Below are 18,104 nucleotides of genomic sequence, written 5' to 3' on the forward strand. Positions count from 1 at the left end.
ACTCCTTATGCTGTCTCAAATGCAAGACCTGATTTTTGAAGCAACTGGGAGGTATGGAATGGTCCTGAGCAATTTAATCCTGGGTTTCAGTAGTATACAGTTCTTAGCTATGGGACTTTTTCTGTTTTTCTGTCTCTTTTCTAGCCTTATAAAGTTCCTCCTGATGCCATGTTTGTGTGTCCCAACAGAGATACATATGTTACTCAGGCATCAAGGTTTTCTGAGGCTGAACACAGCCCAGGCACTGCCCCGGTTTTAATTTGTGCCCACTTCCAGCTTGTCGTCTCATTTCAGGGCTGACATGTTGGCATTCAGCTTGTCTCCAGCCTCTGGCAAGAGGAGAGGACGTGGCCATGCTTCAGCTCTCCCTCTCACTGTGAGGGCTTTACATCTCCCAGGTTTGTTGGCCAAGTCAGCCGCTGAGAGCAGGGTCAGGGGTTCAGGGGGCTCACAGAAGAATCTCATTTGGGTGCCAGCCACCTGGATTAGGGTCCTGCTGCAGCTGCCTGGAACATGGGAGCACCCCCAGAACTGGCAGCTCGTGCTGAGTGGATCCTAAGGTCTCAGCCACCGTTTGCTTCTCTGAAAGAAGCAACCTTACAGCGAGCTGGAGCTGCACCCTTGTTCTGCAGGACAGCACTGCTTATCATCATTTACTAGATCCAACTACTTCAACTCATTCAGCTACAAGTTCCCAGTAGTCACACTAGCAACTGGCTCAGGTCCCACCTGCTTAATGCAGTCTCCTGTCTGTGTAGAAAGACCCCAGAGCATCCCAACCCACTGGAGGCAAAGGGTCTTTACCCATGGGTCAATCCTAGGGTCTTTACCCATGGACATCAGCAGTCCCTGCAGAGACGCATTTCTTCTACTGGAGGAGACTGTAGCACTCCTGACTTTGCTGTTAGACTAAATAGGTATGGCGGTGCTAAAACAGCACAAGTGAGGAGGCCAGGATAAGCTGCACTCCACTTTTCCAAGGCAAAAGAAAACTACAGAAGCCTCTATCATCAGTAATAAGCAACAGAGCAAAGTCATCAAAACAATGCTACACACATACTTAAGCACAGATGAAAACTTCTCAGTTATCTGATCAGTTATTCCCAGCAGCAGAAACCTGACTTAGGATATTGTAATACAAAGCAGCAGATGTGAGGAAGTGGTAAAACACAATTGTGGATGAAGAGTATGTGAAAGACCTAAAAAATCCCCACCCAGACGAAGTAGGGGATTTCTGCAGCAGCAGTGTGAGCCAGACATCCTGGGCCAGGCATCACGCTCCAGGGCCAGGGCACTAGCAGTTCCCAGCCCTGCCCTGCAGCCGAAACATAAGCTACTCAGGCAATCCAAGTCTTGCAGCCTCACTGTCGCTGACCTAAAATGGGCTTCAAGAAAACTGGATCCTTCCAGGAAAACTGCCTGTGTGCAGATTTGAGTCCCGGAAAAGTGAGGCACAAGGCAGATCTGTTGCCTTGTGTCTTTCTCCTGTCTCTTTCCTTTGTCTCCACTGGCTGATGCTCATTCCTCCTATGCCCTATGGGATGGATGTATCGGGCTAAGGTGAGCTATATACATGTGTGTGTTGATCCTGTAGCCAATCCCTGACTGCAGGCTTAAGAGCAGCCTGCTCCCACAGCTGGGCAGTGCTTTGCCTTGGGCTGGGCTCACCTCCCTCCCAAGTGAAAGGGGTGTTTTCCCCACGGGACTTCTGCCCTAGGCAATGCCCTCATAGGCATGGCTTTAGGAACATGGGACTCTAGCCACTGTTAGGAATTAACTTCTGATCCCAAGGAGATGGGAATCCCAGAATCATCCCTCCCCATTTGGCTGGTCCTTTCCAAACAACAACAGCTCTTTTGGAAGTCATTGCTCTAACCAGTGCCAGCCCTGGCTTTCTTGTTCTCCACTCTCATCTCCTTCATGCTGTCCCTGAATCACCTGTAAGGAGAAACTGGGACAAGTAGAAGAACTGGGCATTAGCACAGAGCTCAGTGCACAGACACGTATAGCAGGAGACAGGATACGGTCGCACATCTCACCACATTCCTCACACCTGGCTCACAGTTATTTTAAGCTGCTTTTTCCACCTCACAGCTACGTTTTGTGCTGCTGCTCCTAGAGATCAGACACGTACCACAGGTCTCTTGGCAGGTCCTGCATTGGAATGCTGTGCTCCTGGGCACGGTACTTGGCCGTGGTGGTGTGGGGTGATGATATACTCCTTCCCATCAGCTCTGCAGCCCAGCAAACCCCTGACAGTGGAAGGCTCAGGCTTTTTCAGTTCTCAGCAAACAACCTGAAGGCAAAATCCTCCCTTGCTTGTCCCCTGCAGCACGGCTGGACAGAGGATGAGTCGCTGTCCCCACCTCTGCACTCCCCCTGCACCCAAACTGCCCCCAGCTCCATCCTGCAGAGACCCCACAGGGAGGAGAGTGGCTGGGGGGACCAACCCCCCAGGACACCTGCACCCCAGGCACAGGCACACAGAATGGGCTCCCTTGAGGGAACAGCTGGGGATACCCAGCAGGAGTGATCTCTGTGCATATGCCTGTGTGCCTGCCTGACTCTGCCTCTCCACCTGCCCATTCGTGCCTGCTTCCTTCTGTGTTTCTGCTTCTCCTTGCCTGTGCATCTGCGTGTGCATCTGTGTGTGTCTCTGAACGTCTGCTTGTCTCTCTGTCAGTCTGGCTCTGAGCATGTCTATGTATGTGTCTCACTGTGAATATGCTTGTCCCTTCCCGCGTGCCTGCCCGTCCGTCTGTCCCTTTGTGTGTGTGTGACCTTGTCCATCTTCCCGTGCCTGTTTGTGTGCTCTTTATGCGTCCGTCTGTCCGTCCATCCCCACACACGTACGTCCCTCCCCCCCCCCCCCCCCCCCCGCCGCCACAGCCCTTCAGCACCTCGGAGCACGGACAGCTCCCGCAGGCTCCTGCGGCCCCGGGGCCGCTCCGCGCACCGCGCCGCGCACCGAGCATCGTACCGCAACATCCCCCACCGGAGCGCCCCGCCCCGCGCCCCTCTCCGCACCGCATCCCGCCCCGCCCCGCCGTACTTAAGCACCGCCGCAGCCGCCGGTCCTGCTCCGCCGCCATGAGCTACAGCGCGGAGCCGGCGGCTCTGGCCGCCTCCTACCGCCACCTCTTCGCTGAGGCCCCGCGGCGCTCCGAGGGGTCTGCGGGCCTGCGGGCGCGCCCGGGCGCGGAGCCGGGGCCGGGCCGGGAGCGCAGCGCTGAGCCGCGTCTGGTGCGGGATAGCGAAAAGGCGCAGCTTCAGGGCCTGAACGAGCGCTTCGCCGGCTACATCGAGCGGGTGCGGGCGCTGGAGGAGCGGAACAGGGCGCTGGCGGCGGAGCTGGCGGCGCTGCGGCAGCGGTCTGCAGAGCCGCGCCGGCTGGGCCAGCTGCTGGGCGGGGAGCTGCGCGCCCTGCGCGCCCGGCTGGAGGAGGCGCACGGTGAGCGGGCGCAGGCGGCGCTGGAGCGGGCGCGCCTGGCCGAGGAGACGCAGAGGCTAAGGGCGCGCTGCGAGGAGGAGGCGCGGGGCCGCGCCGAGGCGGAGCAGGCTCTGCGCTCCCGGCAGCAGGCGGCCGAGGGGGCCACCCGCGCTCGCAACGACCTGGAGCGGCGTGCGGCGGCGCTGCGGGAGGAGCTGGCGGCGCTGCGCAGCGCACACGCCGAGCAGCTGGCGCAGCTGGGGGCCGCGCTCCGCGCCGCCTCTCAACCGGCACCGGCCCCCTCGGTGCGGCCCGACCTGGCTGCGGCGCTGCGGGAGCTGCGCGCCCAGTACGAGGCGCTGGCGGCCCGCAACCTGCAGGCGGCCGAGGACTGGTACCGCACCCGCTGCGCCCGCCTCCATGAGCGCGCGGCCCGCAGCCAGGAGGCCGTGCGTGCCAGCCGCCGGGAGGCCGGCGAGTGCCGCCGTCAGCTTCAGGCCCGCCTGGCGGAGATGGAGAGCCTGCGCGGTGCCCACCAGTCCCTGGAGAGGCAGCTGCAGGAGCTGGAGGAGCGGCACAGCGCCGAGGCCGCCGGCCTCCAGGTGAGCTGGGCGGCGCCGGGATCCGACGCCGTTCCTTCCCCGCGCAGGGTCCCCGGGTAAGCTCCGCCTCGGTGCTCGGTACTGTGCTGCACTGGGCATCCCCTTCCCGTGCAACCTGCCCCAGCGGTCAGCACCTCCATCCCAGTAAACTCCCCTAGCGCTGTGCAGCACCGAGCACCCAGCGTTCCCCCTGCTCTGCTCCTGTTCAGCGCTGAGCATCTCCCACTGCAAGCACACTTCTGCAGTGCAGCCCAGTCCTCTGCAGCCGCCCCTCCCGCAGCGCTGGGCACTCCGGCCCGGTGCAGTGTCCCCCCCCGTGTCCCGTCCCGTCCCCCCCCCCCCCGCACCGTGCAGCTACCAGAGCCTCTGTATCCGGTGCTGTGCTGTATGCACGCAACACCGCTCTCCCCCTCCACACACCAGCGCTGTGCAGCACCAACCTCCCCCCCCCCCCCCCCATGCAGGAGCAGTGCCCCTGCAGCACTGCAGCTTGCCCCCCCACCCTGGCATACGGCCTCTCTGCCGTGAACGACTAATCCAGCCTCACCAGGGCATTGCCTCCACCCTTTACCCATAGGCAGAACCCCAGAGAGCAGGTTCTGGGGGCATACGAAGGGCCAGGACACTCCGTTCACCACCACCTTCGCACAGGGAATGGCAGTGCTGTTTGGGGCATCATCCCATCCTTGCCCTGTGCCTTGAGGGTTATCTCCAAAATTGCCCGCACATTTCCTGTTGCTGTGAGTAGTTCCTCGAAGGTGTCTGCCCAGGCTTGGCCCCTCGCCCTGTGCCTGTCTCCTGGCACCTGCACTGCAGAAACTGAAGCTCTGCAAACGGTCAGGCTGGATTTGCAGCCAGATCCCAGCATCTCTTATGTCTGTATGCCACTCACAAGGGGCAGACATTGAGCAGTCCACGTCTCTTATTCCATTGCTGCAGTATTACATTTTCTTGTTACAGGGAAATGTTCATGATTTATAATAAAATAGATTACATGCCTATTATTCTATTACATGGCTATGAAATGATCTGTGCTTTCTAAATGAAGTCATTTCCTTCTAAATACCAAAAAAAAACCCACCTTACATCATACCTGAAAGACATTATTTCTCATCCAAGTAATGCCTTGTTATTTTCAAGGCCAAATTTTGCTGGCCTCTCTAGAACTCATGACTCTAGTTCCAAGCTGCTTGCAAAAGTCCTGAATAGTTGAGGTCTTCTTCAGCAAATATTGTGAAAATAGGGAATATCTATTTCCTGTCATGGATGAAAGGATTATGCACAGTAATCTTCTTAAATAGTCTTGATGCCATGTGAAAAGGGATTTCAGGAACAACCTATGAATTGAGGGGGAACAAAAAAATGCAACTGAATTAAATGGCCTTGTAATTGAAATTGTTTTAGTGATAGCACAGCAGTGTTTTCCCACATGACCCTCAGCAACTGCTTTAAGTGTGGCAATACATAGGAGCCTTTTAAGCAATGTGCATGTGTAGCAGCACATAATGGCTGCAACCAGTGGAAATGGATGGAATACTCTTAAAAGGGAACATTCCTATTGTTTGAGCTTTTGAAATGTTCCTATAGGCTGCTAAATCAGGGGCATGTCTTGATATCTGTAGGCTATCCAGTCAAATCTGGAGCAATATATGAGAGTTTTCCATTAGGGGACAGGTTTGCAGTGGTGTGAGGAGGGGGTTATTCTACCAGCTGGTAAAGCTGGGGTGTGGAAGGTAGGTACATGCAGGGTACCAAGGATAACCCATTTTTAAAGAGCATTTTGTTCATGCGAATGAAGGGGGCTGAGGGCACAGATGGTCAGAGAGCAAGAGTGGGGCTGTCCAATGACAGGGTCATCCCGAGTCCCTCCCTCCTGTCATGGCTCGGTGCAACTGCAGTCTGGCTGCATTGGAGCAGAGATTTTAATCTGCACTGCAGCAGCAGCCATGCATGTCCTGGGTGCAGCCATGCATGTCCTTTTCAGGTGATGCCCCAATGGTCTCCTTGAACTGTTTCCCACTGCTCAGTCCTTCCTCAGAGGCACAGCTCCATGCAGCTGCATGGTCAGGCAGCACTGCTCAAGGCAGAGACCCCAAGGATGGCTGGTAAATGTCTGACAGGGCAGGATGTATCCAGCTAACTTGACTGAGGTGCCCCATGCCACATTCAGGAAGAGCTACCAATGCTGCTCTGGGGCCCAGATGAGGCTTGCTGCACCAGGCTCAGCACAGCTCTCTGCTCCTTGGGCAGCTTCACTGTCATGGCTGTCTCTGGACTGAGCACAAGGAAGGTTATGCAGGACACAAAGGAGGGGACAGGATGGGAATGAGGAGAGGGACAAGATGGGGATAAGGACAGTGACAGGATAAGGATACAAAAGGATGGGGATGAGGACAGAGACAGTATGCGGATGAGGACAGGGCCAGGATGGAGATGATGTGGCAGGATAAAGCTTGTTCACTGGGACAGAGAAGCTGGAAGCTCCGAGGCCTGGCTGTGGGAGGGGGTGTGGGAGAGAAGATGATGGCAGTGGCCATTGCAGGGCTTTGCAGGCAGGGCTGCAAACTGCTTACTCATTCCTGCTCCAAATCATGCTCCTCCAGTGGCACAGTTGGGTGGCTGGCAGTGGGAAATCATCTGATTGAGAAGATCCCTATAGGAACAGGTTTCGCTGCTTTCAGGCTGGTGCTTAGATACCTGTGGGAGAGAACCAGATTGCTTGTTTTCTGACCAAAAATAGAACAAAAAGATTAGTCCCCTTTGTTAGCAGATCTGACTTTGGACTTATGCACATCACAGGTAGAACAGGATGTAGCAGCTATGGCATGGCAAAGCTGATGGAAAGGATGCTGGAAGGACGTTGTCCAGCTGAGCTCTTGCAGAGCAGGCCTCTGACTCTGGAACCCTCAAATCCCTGCATCTGGAGCCCCGCACCCTCGGGCTCTGAGGCATCTTCCTGGGAAGGTGTCAGACTACCCCTCCGGGAACCAGCTCTTCCCTCCTGCCCTGGCAGCACTATCTCTCCTTCCACCACCTGAACACATCCCAGTCTTTCTTAAACACCCCCAAAAACACGCTGCAGCCCTTTTCCTGGCAACCTCTCTACCCATGGGCTTATGCAGTGCTGGAGGCTCCCATGTGTCCTGCTTTGATGATGCTTAAGCCAAAAACTTCTCATTCCTCCCCAGCAGTTCTTCCCTTCCCTCTATAGCAGCCTGCCTCGTCCCTGCAGGACTGGGGGCTCCGCCACCATGTGCTGTTTGCTCCCTCCATCTCAAAGCCCGTGCTGCAGATGGGAAACTACTTAAGTCCATCAATGTTTAAAGCCTTCCCCTGCAACACATACTCACAAGCCATGCCCAATGCATTGCCTACTACTCTATCTCTGTTAGCACGAAATTTCATGGCCTGAAGGTCCTAGTGGGATGTGCCATCATGGACCAACTGCCCATTGCAGCTTCCCTGTCTCTGCAATGGGCAGAGCAGAAAACCTGTGGGAGAGGTCCCCGCTCTAAAACACAGCCCTGAATGCCATTGCAGGACACCATTGGGCAGCTGGAGGATGACCTGCGAAACACCAAAAATGAGATGGCTCGGCACTTGAGGGAGTACCAAGACCTGCTTAACGTCAAGATGGCCCTGGATATTGAGATAGCTGCCTACAGGTAACGCTGCTCTGACCCTGCTCTGCTTGGTGACCTCCCAAGCCCAATCCCCTGACCCCACCAGGCTCGGGTATTTTCAAGGACCCAGTAAAGTAGCTGGGAACACACTCAAGAAGATACACCATTGTGTTGCTCATCTTCCCTGCCTGGGGAGCAGCCATGGCTCTTTGGCATGCCTTGATCTAGCAGACATGAACCATGTCCCTCAGTCACCCCATAAGCGGCTGCTTTTAATGGGGTTGGAAATTTCCCTCTCTTGCAAAGTCAAAGTAGATGCAAAAGGCAGAGTCCCTCTGGTTTGTGATTTTATTTTCCTGGCATTTCTGGATGGGGAGGAGGGAAATGGTCTCATGTACCCCATATTGCAAATGCTCCAAAAATTATTCACCAAAGCATATTATTTTAAACCAGTTGCATGGCACAGCATGACCCAAGCCAGTGTCCACTGCAGGCTGGTGTGATGGCCTGGAGTGCTTGGACTTGCTCGCAGGTCACAGCATGCCCCCAGGCTTTGCAGATATTTCATGTAAGATATTCTAAGACTAACCTCTTCCCTTATGATGTACTTGCAGGAAGCTGCTGGAGGGAGAGGAGAATCTCTTCAGCATGGGAAGCGTCGGCCTTTCAGAGCTCAATCCTCTCCCCAATCCCACTTACTCCTTCCAGCCAAGAGGCTTTAGCTCTTCTACTCTGTCCTTCACAGAGGACAAGCAAGGAGAGGTTATTAAAGTGACCTCTAAAATATCATCCAGCAGGGCTGAGATGATTGAGGGGACCATAACCTCTGCCAAGAAAAGAGGGAGATTAAACCTGCACGAAGGAATCATTGCAAATGCAAAGATGTAACTGTAAGGACCCCATCCATTTTGCATTTGAGGGGGAACAGTCTCCACTTGGCCTTTAAATTGCCTCTCTGGGCACACAGCTGTGCTGGGCTTGCAGGAAGCCTCCTGGTGTTCTCTGGACACTGTCCTGGGGCTGGCTTCCTTGTGAGTCCTGCCATGCAGAGGCCGGGCTTGGCACATTGCTCCCTTTTAAATGGGGTGGAGGCACGGGCAGGTAGCTAGATGCATGTTGGTCGTTGTTGTGGTGGCACAGTGGACTCATAGCAGCACAGTGGACTTGTAGCACCCACCATCCCCCCTCTCTCTCTCCCTCCTCCCACGGCATGCGAGAGGGAGCCAGCTCTCTGGGAAGGGGGAGGCAAGGGAAACAACATGTTTACTGTAACTAGTTTCAAGGCTACAGCCCTTCATCTACTATCCAAACCCACTTATACCTGAACTCTCCCCCATTCCTCAAGCCACAGCCGTCCACTTTTAATCCCAGAAGCACAGAGATAGCTGTACTGGACTGTAACCACACCTGACACCTGGTCTATGAGCCACTTACGTTTTCAACTATAAGGAATATTCATTTTATTTCATCCTGACAACTCCATCTGGTTTTGGGCAGTGTTAATGCAGGCAGGCATGTGGGGTTTGCTAGCAGCAGAAGCAGAGCAGGGATGAGACGAAGGTACCACGATGGTGTGGAGAGCAGCACCTCATGTGCTGTCACTGGCTCTGAAATGTCGGGGTCTGCAGAGCCCCTCGTTTGGCTGCACAGTTGGCAGATGAAACCCCTGCACTCCATGAGCACTGTGCCCCAGCCAGTGCTGGGAAGCTGCAGGACTCCTAAGCACCAGCCCACAAAGCATCCTTGTCTCTGCTCTAACTGTTCCAATGTGCCAAATTTGATGTAGGATTTACAACCATAGGTTTCTTTCAATGCCTTAAAATTTGCCAGTGATCGCTTTTGCAAGAGCTGGAGACTCTTCGTGTGTTGTGTGCCAGTGCCCTGGCAAGGTCATCATCACGAGATGGTGGTGCCAGAGTCGTTTCTGGAATCAGCAAATCGTTTGCTCGCACTCTTTCCTCTTCTGTTGTAAGGCACAAGATAATAATTAAAAAGAAAGAAATAGTTATGTGGATCAAACCGAGCTGTTTTGTCTTCTTTGCTGCTGCTTTGCCTCAGGAACAGACTTTGGTGTCTGGCCTGCAGCTGGTTCGGTCTCCAGCAGCCCCTTTAGGCCCCCGCAAAGAGCTGCATGTTGAGGTGCAATGGCCAAACTCCACTGCTGGGGCTGCAGGGCAAGGCTGGTCCCACCTATGCCAGTGGGGCCTCTCAGGCACCCAAAGGTGCCTGTTGCAGCAGCCCTTCATTGCAGACAGTTCATGGCTGGCTGGCTGAGGGAACAAGGTGTCCCATGGCGGAGTCCACCCTCACTTCCCCAGAAAATCTGCTCTGATGGTTTCATTTGCATCACTCCCCTGACAGTTCTGTCCCAAGGTACCTGCCATTTCTCTGCTCTGCCTGCAGGGGTTAAAAACAGCGCCTTTGCCTTCGTTAAGTAAAGACAGAGTGATTTACACAACAGTAGATGGAAGAAGTGAGGGTGAGGGTGCACCTACCCCCCAGTAAACACAGCAGCCAAAGGTGCCCACAGAGCTGGTGTGACCAGCGGTGGCTTCTATTTGGATGATACCCATACTCTGCCTGAGATTTACCTGTAAAGGAGCACACAAAGGGCAATAGAAAGAGCATGGGTGCTGTCCTATTGCCTTCCCATTCCTAGCTTGTCACACCACGTCACAGCAATCTGCCCCAGGGTCATGGTCTGATGGTCACTGGCTTCTCCACTACCGCTGCAGGCCAGGAGCCACTTCCCTTGACCCTGCCACACTGATAACCTCGGGGACGATGCCCCGGTGAGGCCACTCACAGTAGGGTGACACAGCCCCAGGGAGAGCAGCCCTGTAAAGCAAGGGGCACCTTTCAGAGGCAGGGAAGGGGGCTCAGGGCATAGCTGGGGCAGCACATCCCATCAGCAGCCTCCAGCAGAACAGCACAGAGCAACCCAGGGCACCCAGGCAAAGCTTGGAGGGGGCAGCACCTGCAGAGTTAAGTCCAGGGCACCAGTACATAAAGCAAGGACCAACCAACCTCCAAATGTCTCCTGGCTCAGCTGTGAGATAGGAAATGCAAACACATAGCACTTCTCTCACAACACAGGAGGAACAAAAGGCAGATGTGACTGCACAGCTAATGTAATATATTCTGAACCTCAGATACCCTCCAGTGCTGCTTTGTTTCTGTCCTTTGAGTATAAGCAGCCTGACCTGTCCTTTATACACCCAGCACAAGCCTCTGCAAGCATTCCTGCTTGCTCAGCTGGCTGGATGCTAGCAATGAAGCTGGGAATTTTACTTTGGTGATACCAGTGTGGAGGGGCTGCAGTCATGGGGGAGGCCAAAGGAGCTGCAGGAAAGACAAAGCACTGTTTTGAAGAACAGCTGCTTTGCAAGGGCCAGCTTGAGATTTCCTGTGTTTCTGGAGCTCTGCAGCATTATGATACTGTCTCATGGTGCTAAGCTTCAGAGGTGTTAGAGGGGCAGCAGGCAGGGAGAGGATGGGGGCATTTAGGACACACCAGAAAGGACCAGGCTGGATTTTGGATTACATTCTGGCTTTGACAGCCCCTCTGCTGGGCTCTGTTCCTGTGATCTTACAGGATCTGAGGTGCCAAGACTTAACTGGCCTGACAGCAGCAAGTAACTAACCCATCCCGCAGATGCCCTCCCAGGACAGGGTGAGCAAGAGCCCTGGCAGGATAGGGACACAGTGCTTTCCTGAAGGACACAGCCCAACCAGAGATGCTGTGCGGCAAGGGAAAAGCTCCCAGGGAGGCAGGGCTGGCCCCAGCTCTGCAGCAGCCTCTCAGCTACCTGTGTCCAGCCTCTGGCTGCAATGCCTGTGCTGAGGGAACCCAGCATCCCACTGCAGATGCAGCCCCTTCTTGAGACAGGCATTTCCTAGGCCTCAGCCCATTTTGGTTGCAGGATGGGAAAAGGGACTGCATAATGCTCACCTGAGGCATGCTGAGCCCCAGCTGCCCAATTCCTGTCTTCTGCTGTTGGGTGGGAAGACCGAGCTCCTGATTGGAGACATGGTGATGTGTGGCCCCTTCTTACCCTAAGGGAGGCCCGTGCCCACACTCTCCTCATCTTTAGGAGAACAATGAATACAGGGGGACAAGTCCAGCTCAGTGTGCTGCCAACACTGAACTCCAGCAAACTCCATCCAGACTTCCTTTTCTATTGCTGTCTTCTCCATGTGACTCCTTTCACCTGCGTGCTTACACACACCACAAGGCTCCTAAAGTGAAGCACTAAGCGGAAACAGCAATAACCCCTCCTTTGTGGTCCCATTTTTCTTACTGGGTTGAACACCAAGGTTGCCAGGGGAATGCAGTGAGTCAGACTGCAGCTGGTTAAAGATTTATATCTCTGCAGAACATTGACCTCTGGGAAAAGGCAGCTGTGAACACAGACTATACCATCAGCCCAGGAAGCGGCAGAGTGGCACTGGAATGGGTTGCCCAAGGAAGTTGTGAATGCTCCATCCCTGGGGGTGTTCAAGGCCAGGTTGGACAGAGCCCTGGGTGACATGGTTTAGGGGGAGGTGTCCCTGCCCATGGCAGGGGGGTTGGAACTTGATGATCTTAAGGTCCTTTGATGATGCTATGATTTCTCCAGGATGCGCAGTCTTCACCTTATGCTAGGGAGAATTCCAGACTCTACCCAGGGTACAAATTCCCATCACAGGGCTGGCTGGTTGGTTTTTTCCCCTGCATGGAGATCCTGGCTCATGCACATGCTGCTGTGCTGTGGGGCTGCCTGGCTCTCCTCATTTTGTTGTCACACTGGTGAAGTGGGACAGTCTGTGCAGCCTGGCATGTTACCTGGGGCAGGCCTACGTTATGGTCCTGCTGTTTCACTGATGGAAAAGCCTTATTCCCATTGTGATCCTGGAACCAAGGGTCCTTCAGCTCTGCTTGAGGTTCCTGCAACAACTGTGCTCAGATATGCAGCTCCTTAAAAAGCAGAGAATCGCTGCACACAGAGAAGTTTTGCTAATGACCCTTGTTCAGATGCTGGAAGTCATTACAGAGTAAGCCAAAAGAAAAAAAAACAACAAACATTTTTCCATTGGCAAGAATGCAAACATTCCCTTTTCCAGACTGAGGAAGAGCCCTGTCATCAGCAAGAAGGAATCAATAGGCAATTCAGAGCAAAGTCTCTTCCAGTACCTTTGGCTGGATTCATCCAACTCGCTCCTTGCCAGCTCTTAGCACAGAGACCTCCGCAGGGAGAAGAGCTTCTTCCCCAGTGAGTGACCACGCAGAGCCCTTAACGCTAGCAGCCAGACAAATACTCCTGGATGAATGTCCACATCAGTGGGGTCTGACGCTTTAAAGCAAACTTATTAATATCCAAATAGCACGAGCAATCCCAGCTCATTCATGCAAGTCTTCACAGGCGTATGGCAGTAGGGGTCACTTGGCAAATGCTGTGTAACATGCAAAGAGAGCACTGCTTGGTGTAGAGTGAGAGAACACTCATTGACCCTGTTCTGTCCCAGCAGATTCCAGCTGAGCCAGAAGGGTTGCAGAGCTGGGGTCTGCATTATGGATGGGAACGCAGGGATGCACTACTAAGGCTTGTGCAGGGGCCTTCACTGAGACCCAGCGAAACCAGAGGGGAACCCACAGCTCTGGGACAATTATATCCCTGATGAAACAGGACGTACTGCAAAGACCTTCTGCTGCACAGAACTGACCCCTCTGGTGGCGCTCAGATGCGTCCACTGTAACATGAAGATGGAGCAGTGTTCATACTAAACACAGACACACCTACTTGGAAGGGAAACATCCAGAAAATTCCAGGCTGTAATTCCAGAGCCCCAGGCACACATCCACTTGCTGCTTGTAAATGGGAGCAAAGCTCTTGGGGTACTGTGAACATCAGTTCTGAAACAACTGAGGCACCAGAGTCGTTTCCCACTGCAGCAAGGCCACCTCAGCTCCTTTGCCTTTGAATAGAGACAGCTGCTGGCTGCCAGCATCCCAGAGAATACAGCATACTCAAGCTCCTGGGTCCCTATGCCCAGAGCAGCCTTGCAAATACTCCAACACACACATAGTCATTCTTGGAGATGGTATACATGCACTGACCGAGTGTGGTCTGCAAGAACAAGCTGTTTGGAGATGTCATTTGGAAAAGCTGAGGTCAGACTGAAAAACACATTTTGCACTGAGGCTTAGAACATCATTAAGTTTAGTTAATTTTCAACAGAAATGCAAAATACCCCTCCAAGCCCTACAGGCACAAGGCAGCTTATTAGCAAATTCCTAGTCTAGCAAAGTGGCCCAAGAGCTGTATGAGTAAGAATGCCTGGCAATGCTTGAAGCAATCAAAAATGTTTCAGCAAGCCAAAATATTCAGGCTAGATTATTAAGGAAGCAAGGATTATAGGATCATACTGTGACTGAATGTCCTCTTTCCCCTCCTAAATCCTTCCCCAGTCAAACTCATCTGCTTAACTTCAGCCATATTTGAGAGAGCTGAAGGTCTCAAAGATACCAAACTTCTCCAAGTTTTGTGGGAGCAGGTGCTTAGGTGAAATACGCTCATGGATTGAAAAGTTGGCACATTCAGAGGGCAGAGGTTATGAATGGCTCCACAATGAGGCAAGCTTCATTGGGAGCTCATTTGCAACAAAAAGACAAAGGTGTAAAAGCAAAAAAAAAATCCCTAAACAACACCAAACAAACCCAAAAGGCCACAGGCTAAAATAAGCTTTATTTTTTTAAATGTATTTATTTTTTTAACTGTTCACCAACTACTTGTTTCTTAAAACCAGCTGAATCCTTTCGGTTCAACTTCTCCATAGATAACTAACCCAATCCACTTGCAGATGGAACAACCTGCAACATAACAAATTCTGACCAGATGTCTATCACTTGGCAAAAGTAAAGAAGAAGTAAAGTCTTCAAAAGAAACACACTTGGTCACTTTGGTAACAGGTACTGCTACCAGCCCTGTTGTACCCGAGTTTGTGATGGGGATCTCAGTAGCGGTTTGTTAATTGCCTGCCCTCATATACCCAGCAGTAGTGTGAAGTTTACACATACTGCACTTGTGTATGTAAACAGAAATAACACAGAAATTATTGCTAAATGGAAGAAGTTGGCTCACGATCATACAGCAAGCCAAGGACAGAGGGAAGTGGAAACAGGAATGCAGGCGCCCCTGTGTTCAGCTTACCTGCTCACAGGGAGGAAGACCACCACCACTCCTGTCCTGTGTGTTGTGGCACACAATCTGCTATTTTGTTGTCACCAGTAGGTGAAACGTTTTCCCATGTCTGTAAGGAAGAAAAAGGAGATTGCAGGTTCTTGTGAAGGGTGTGGGGCCTCTCACAATGAGTTCTTACCTTTCAGTCCCAGGTATGTGCAAGGACACATTGATCCACCATTTAACAGTACCGCTTATCACCACAAGCTACACAAAATCATGCTGTCAGCAGCATATGCTGAGCACACTCTGAGCACAGCCTTGGAACAACCGGTTGCCTCCCAGCACCATATTAAAACCAGCTCTCCTAGGAACATGCTATTTTTCTCTACCGTTGCCAAGTCCCCATCACCTACTCTTCTAAGGTTAAAATGTCTGTTTTTCTTCCAAGGAAAACATTAAGATTTCATTTCCAAATAGACTATTTTAGTATTAGAAAATACAAGCTCTCTTTTCCAATTTGGGAAATACTTCTTTTGCAGATCGCTGCTGCTTTGACACAAATATATTGTTGTTACACTAAATTAAAACCAAGTGAAGATGGTGATGCAGCTCCAGCAGAATTTTGCAGCTGCAGGGCAGCCAATCAATACTGCATTTTGCCTCAAATGGGATTACCATTCATCTCAAAGAACAATAAAATTTGACCTGTTTATTGATTGAACCTGTATCTATGGCAACTAGCTGAAACCTCAGCAAATGTAAATATCCACCAGCTCATTCAACAAGGGTCTCTTAAAGATGACATGAGTAAAATTCAATTTCTGATTATGTTGCCTCCTCTCTTTGTGCTGAACTAGGAAGGGCTACAAAAAAAGTAGAAAAAATACCACAAATAAAAAGCAAAAGTGATGAGAATGCACCATTTACAACATTCCCTCCATCTCTGAGCAAGTATCTGTCAGAGCAGAATGAGTATATTTTAAGTTATCTAAACATTCAGGCTGGCACCCTATTGAGCACGCAGTGCATTAGAAGATTCATGTGGACAATTCAACCATCTCCCTTTAAAAGAAAGAGATGCAATACATCAAATCTCCTATGTTTCCATTCATAGGCTCTCCCTCAACTGCTGGAAAAAACACCCCTCCCCCCCATTTGTATGGAGCACAGATTTTGTAATGATGATACTCCACACTGAAGAAAAATGAACACAGACATGCCAAGGGTGTAATTTCGCTAGGGATTGTTAAAGTGCATTAACATAAACCATTGCACATAAATGCCTGATGATTCCCTGAAAGAAATTCAACACAGACTAGCATACCACCAGCTTGAATGATTTATCAGTAAAACTCATTGGCTGCTTCACATCATGGAAATAAGCATTAAGGTTTCTCCTGGCTCATGTGTGCCACAGTCTGGTGGCAATGCAGATTAAGGCTGGGTGCATTACTGGTGTTCAGAACATAATTGATAGCTACACACTGACATTGCAGTGCTTGTCCATTTAGAGGGCTCAGCTGCACATTTCCCTAGTCTCTTGAACCTTATCTTCCTATTAAACTAAATCTATATCGGACACAAAGAAAACAGGCAGAACATAACCAACATGACTCCATGTTTGTGACTTGATTGTAGCTTGATTCTGCATTTGTAAGAACTCCTGACACTAAGGCTCACCATCTCCTCTTGCTGGGAATTAGCAGATCTGTAAAGCAATTCAGAATTATGCTGCAGTACAAGTAGTATTTAATTAGGATCTGTGTTAGCCATGAAATCGCTAAGCAGGTAACTAGAAAATAAACCCAGAATTATTTCGTCAAGTGAAGAAACAATAGTGTCTATAAAGTAATGAATGAGTCCAAGCACACTTTCCCTAACTTCCAGAGCATGAAGCTGGCTCATCTCCCACGAGGGCAGAAATACCATCCCATAGATGGCCTGTTGTTACAGAAGCTCTTCTATCACCAGGATCAAAAGTGACTGGAGGAAAGCCAAGGTTAAAAGGAGACCAACAGAAATAAAACAGCAGCAGGAGAGCTGAAAGAAGATTGGCACATTTTAAAGCAAGCAGACTGATTATGCAGGAAACCATACAGCCCACAGATCAGCCTTGGCAATAACTAAAGGTCACCCCCACTGCATGCTGATGTGCCCCAGGGGTACTGCAGGGTTGGAGAGCAGATAAAACATCAGTGCCTTCAAGATATGTGTCAAGGTGAAAGAAAGCAGGATGTCAGCCAGGAAGAGTAAGCTAAGAATATGCTTTCTGAAGGCAGGTGAGGAAGAAATAGAGATGGAGGCAGACAAATGGGAAATAAGAGATCACTAAGCATTCATATTAAAATATCACAGGCAACAGATTTTCAGTCCTCTTCATTAAGCCACTGAAAGAACGAAGTAGGAAGCCTTGCCCTTCTGCGTTTTAGCTGGCATGTCATTTACCCTACAGAAAACCTCTCTTTAAACATATGCAGAAGCCTTTTCTTCCCCTTTTAAACAGAAACTGACACTGACATCAGAGCCAGTGGCTGCACAATCATCCTGAGGCTATGAGAGTCAGCAGTATCCTAGAATGACATTCATTTGACTTAACTATCAGATTCTATGTAACTGTTAAGCTTGGCGAATGAGTCCTTATGTAGACATGAAGTTCAAACCCAGATTAGGGAAGAGTTTGCAACGAAAAATGTGGCTATACTGCTAACTTTTTAAGCACAGAGCTATAGATAGAAAACAAACCTATGAGTGATAGTGAAACAGGAAGTGACGATATGAAGCATATGAACCCAGTGCCCTGCATAAAGAGTGGACCAGTGCAGCAGAGAAAGATCCGGTTCACAGAGGACTCAATAGCAACAGCCATAAACATGAATGAAAATAATCTAGAGGTGGCTGTGACATAAAGATATATGTATTGATGAATATAGGGGTCCTTCAACTACACAGGATTATTTCTCCTGTATCTGTGTTGAAAAAATCATTTTGACATCTTTACTGAGTTATTTCTCACTGAAATCCTCATTAAAAGGAAAGTCACAGATTTCCATGTTACTCCAGCTGAGGATACCACACAGTTAGCTCCAGTGAAGATTCTGGTATGAAACTACCCTTCACCACTGAACCTCCTAATTTAAATTCATCATTCTATATAACCCCAGAGCATACCCAGCAGTTTCAATATCAACTGCTCTAATTCTAAGCCTGACACAGGAAGCATGACATGGAAATACAGGAGCTCAATTTTAAGTTGGCTAAAATAAAGTTTATTTTACTGTTACAATAT

At 51.0% G+C, this 18,104-nt stretch overlaps 2 protein-coding genes across 2 annotated transcripts in view; one reads left to right on the plus strand and one right to left on the minus strand.

The window, feature by feature from the left end:
• Positions 1-3,178, minus strand: part of NT5C2 (5'-nucleotidase, cytosolic II) — a 65,841-nt gene extending 62,663 nt beyond the window's left edge. The window contains exon 1 of the mRNA XM_057421019.1: positions 3,053-3,178. Coding sequence (XP_057277002.1) covers positions 3,053-3,092 — 40 coding nt within the window. The 5' untranslated portion in view covers positions 3,093-3,178. The remainder of the gene's footprint in view (positions 1-3,052) is intronic.
• Positions 3,091-9,674, plus strand: INA (internexin neuronal intermediate filament protein alpha). Its single transcript, XM_057421024.1, has 3 exons — positions 3,091-4,032; positions 7,573-7,697; positions 8,270-9,674. Exons 1-3 carry the CDS (start codon positions 3,091-3,093, stop codon positions 8,541-8,543), a joined length of 1,341 nt encoding a protein of 446 aa, XP_057277007.1. The 3' UTR covers positions 8,544-9,674.
• Positions 9,675-18,104: the final 8,430 nt, after the last annotated feature.

This window comes from Pezoporus wallicus, unplaced genomic scaffold (assembly GCF_028554395.1).
Source record: "Pezoporus wallicus isolate ANWC-B61680 ecotype Strahan unplaced genomic scaffold, APGP_CSIRO_Pwel_v1 contig_3365, whole genome shotgun sequence".
NCBI lineage: Eukaryota > Metazoa > Chordata > Aves > Psittaciformes > Psittacidae > Pezoporus > Pezoporus wallicus.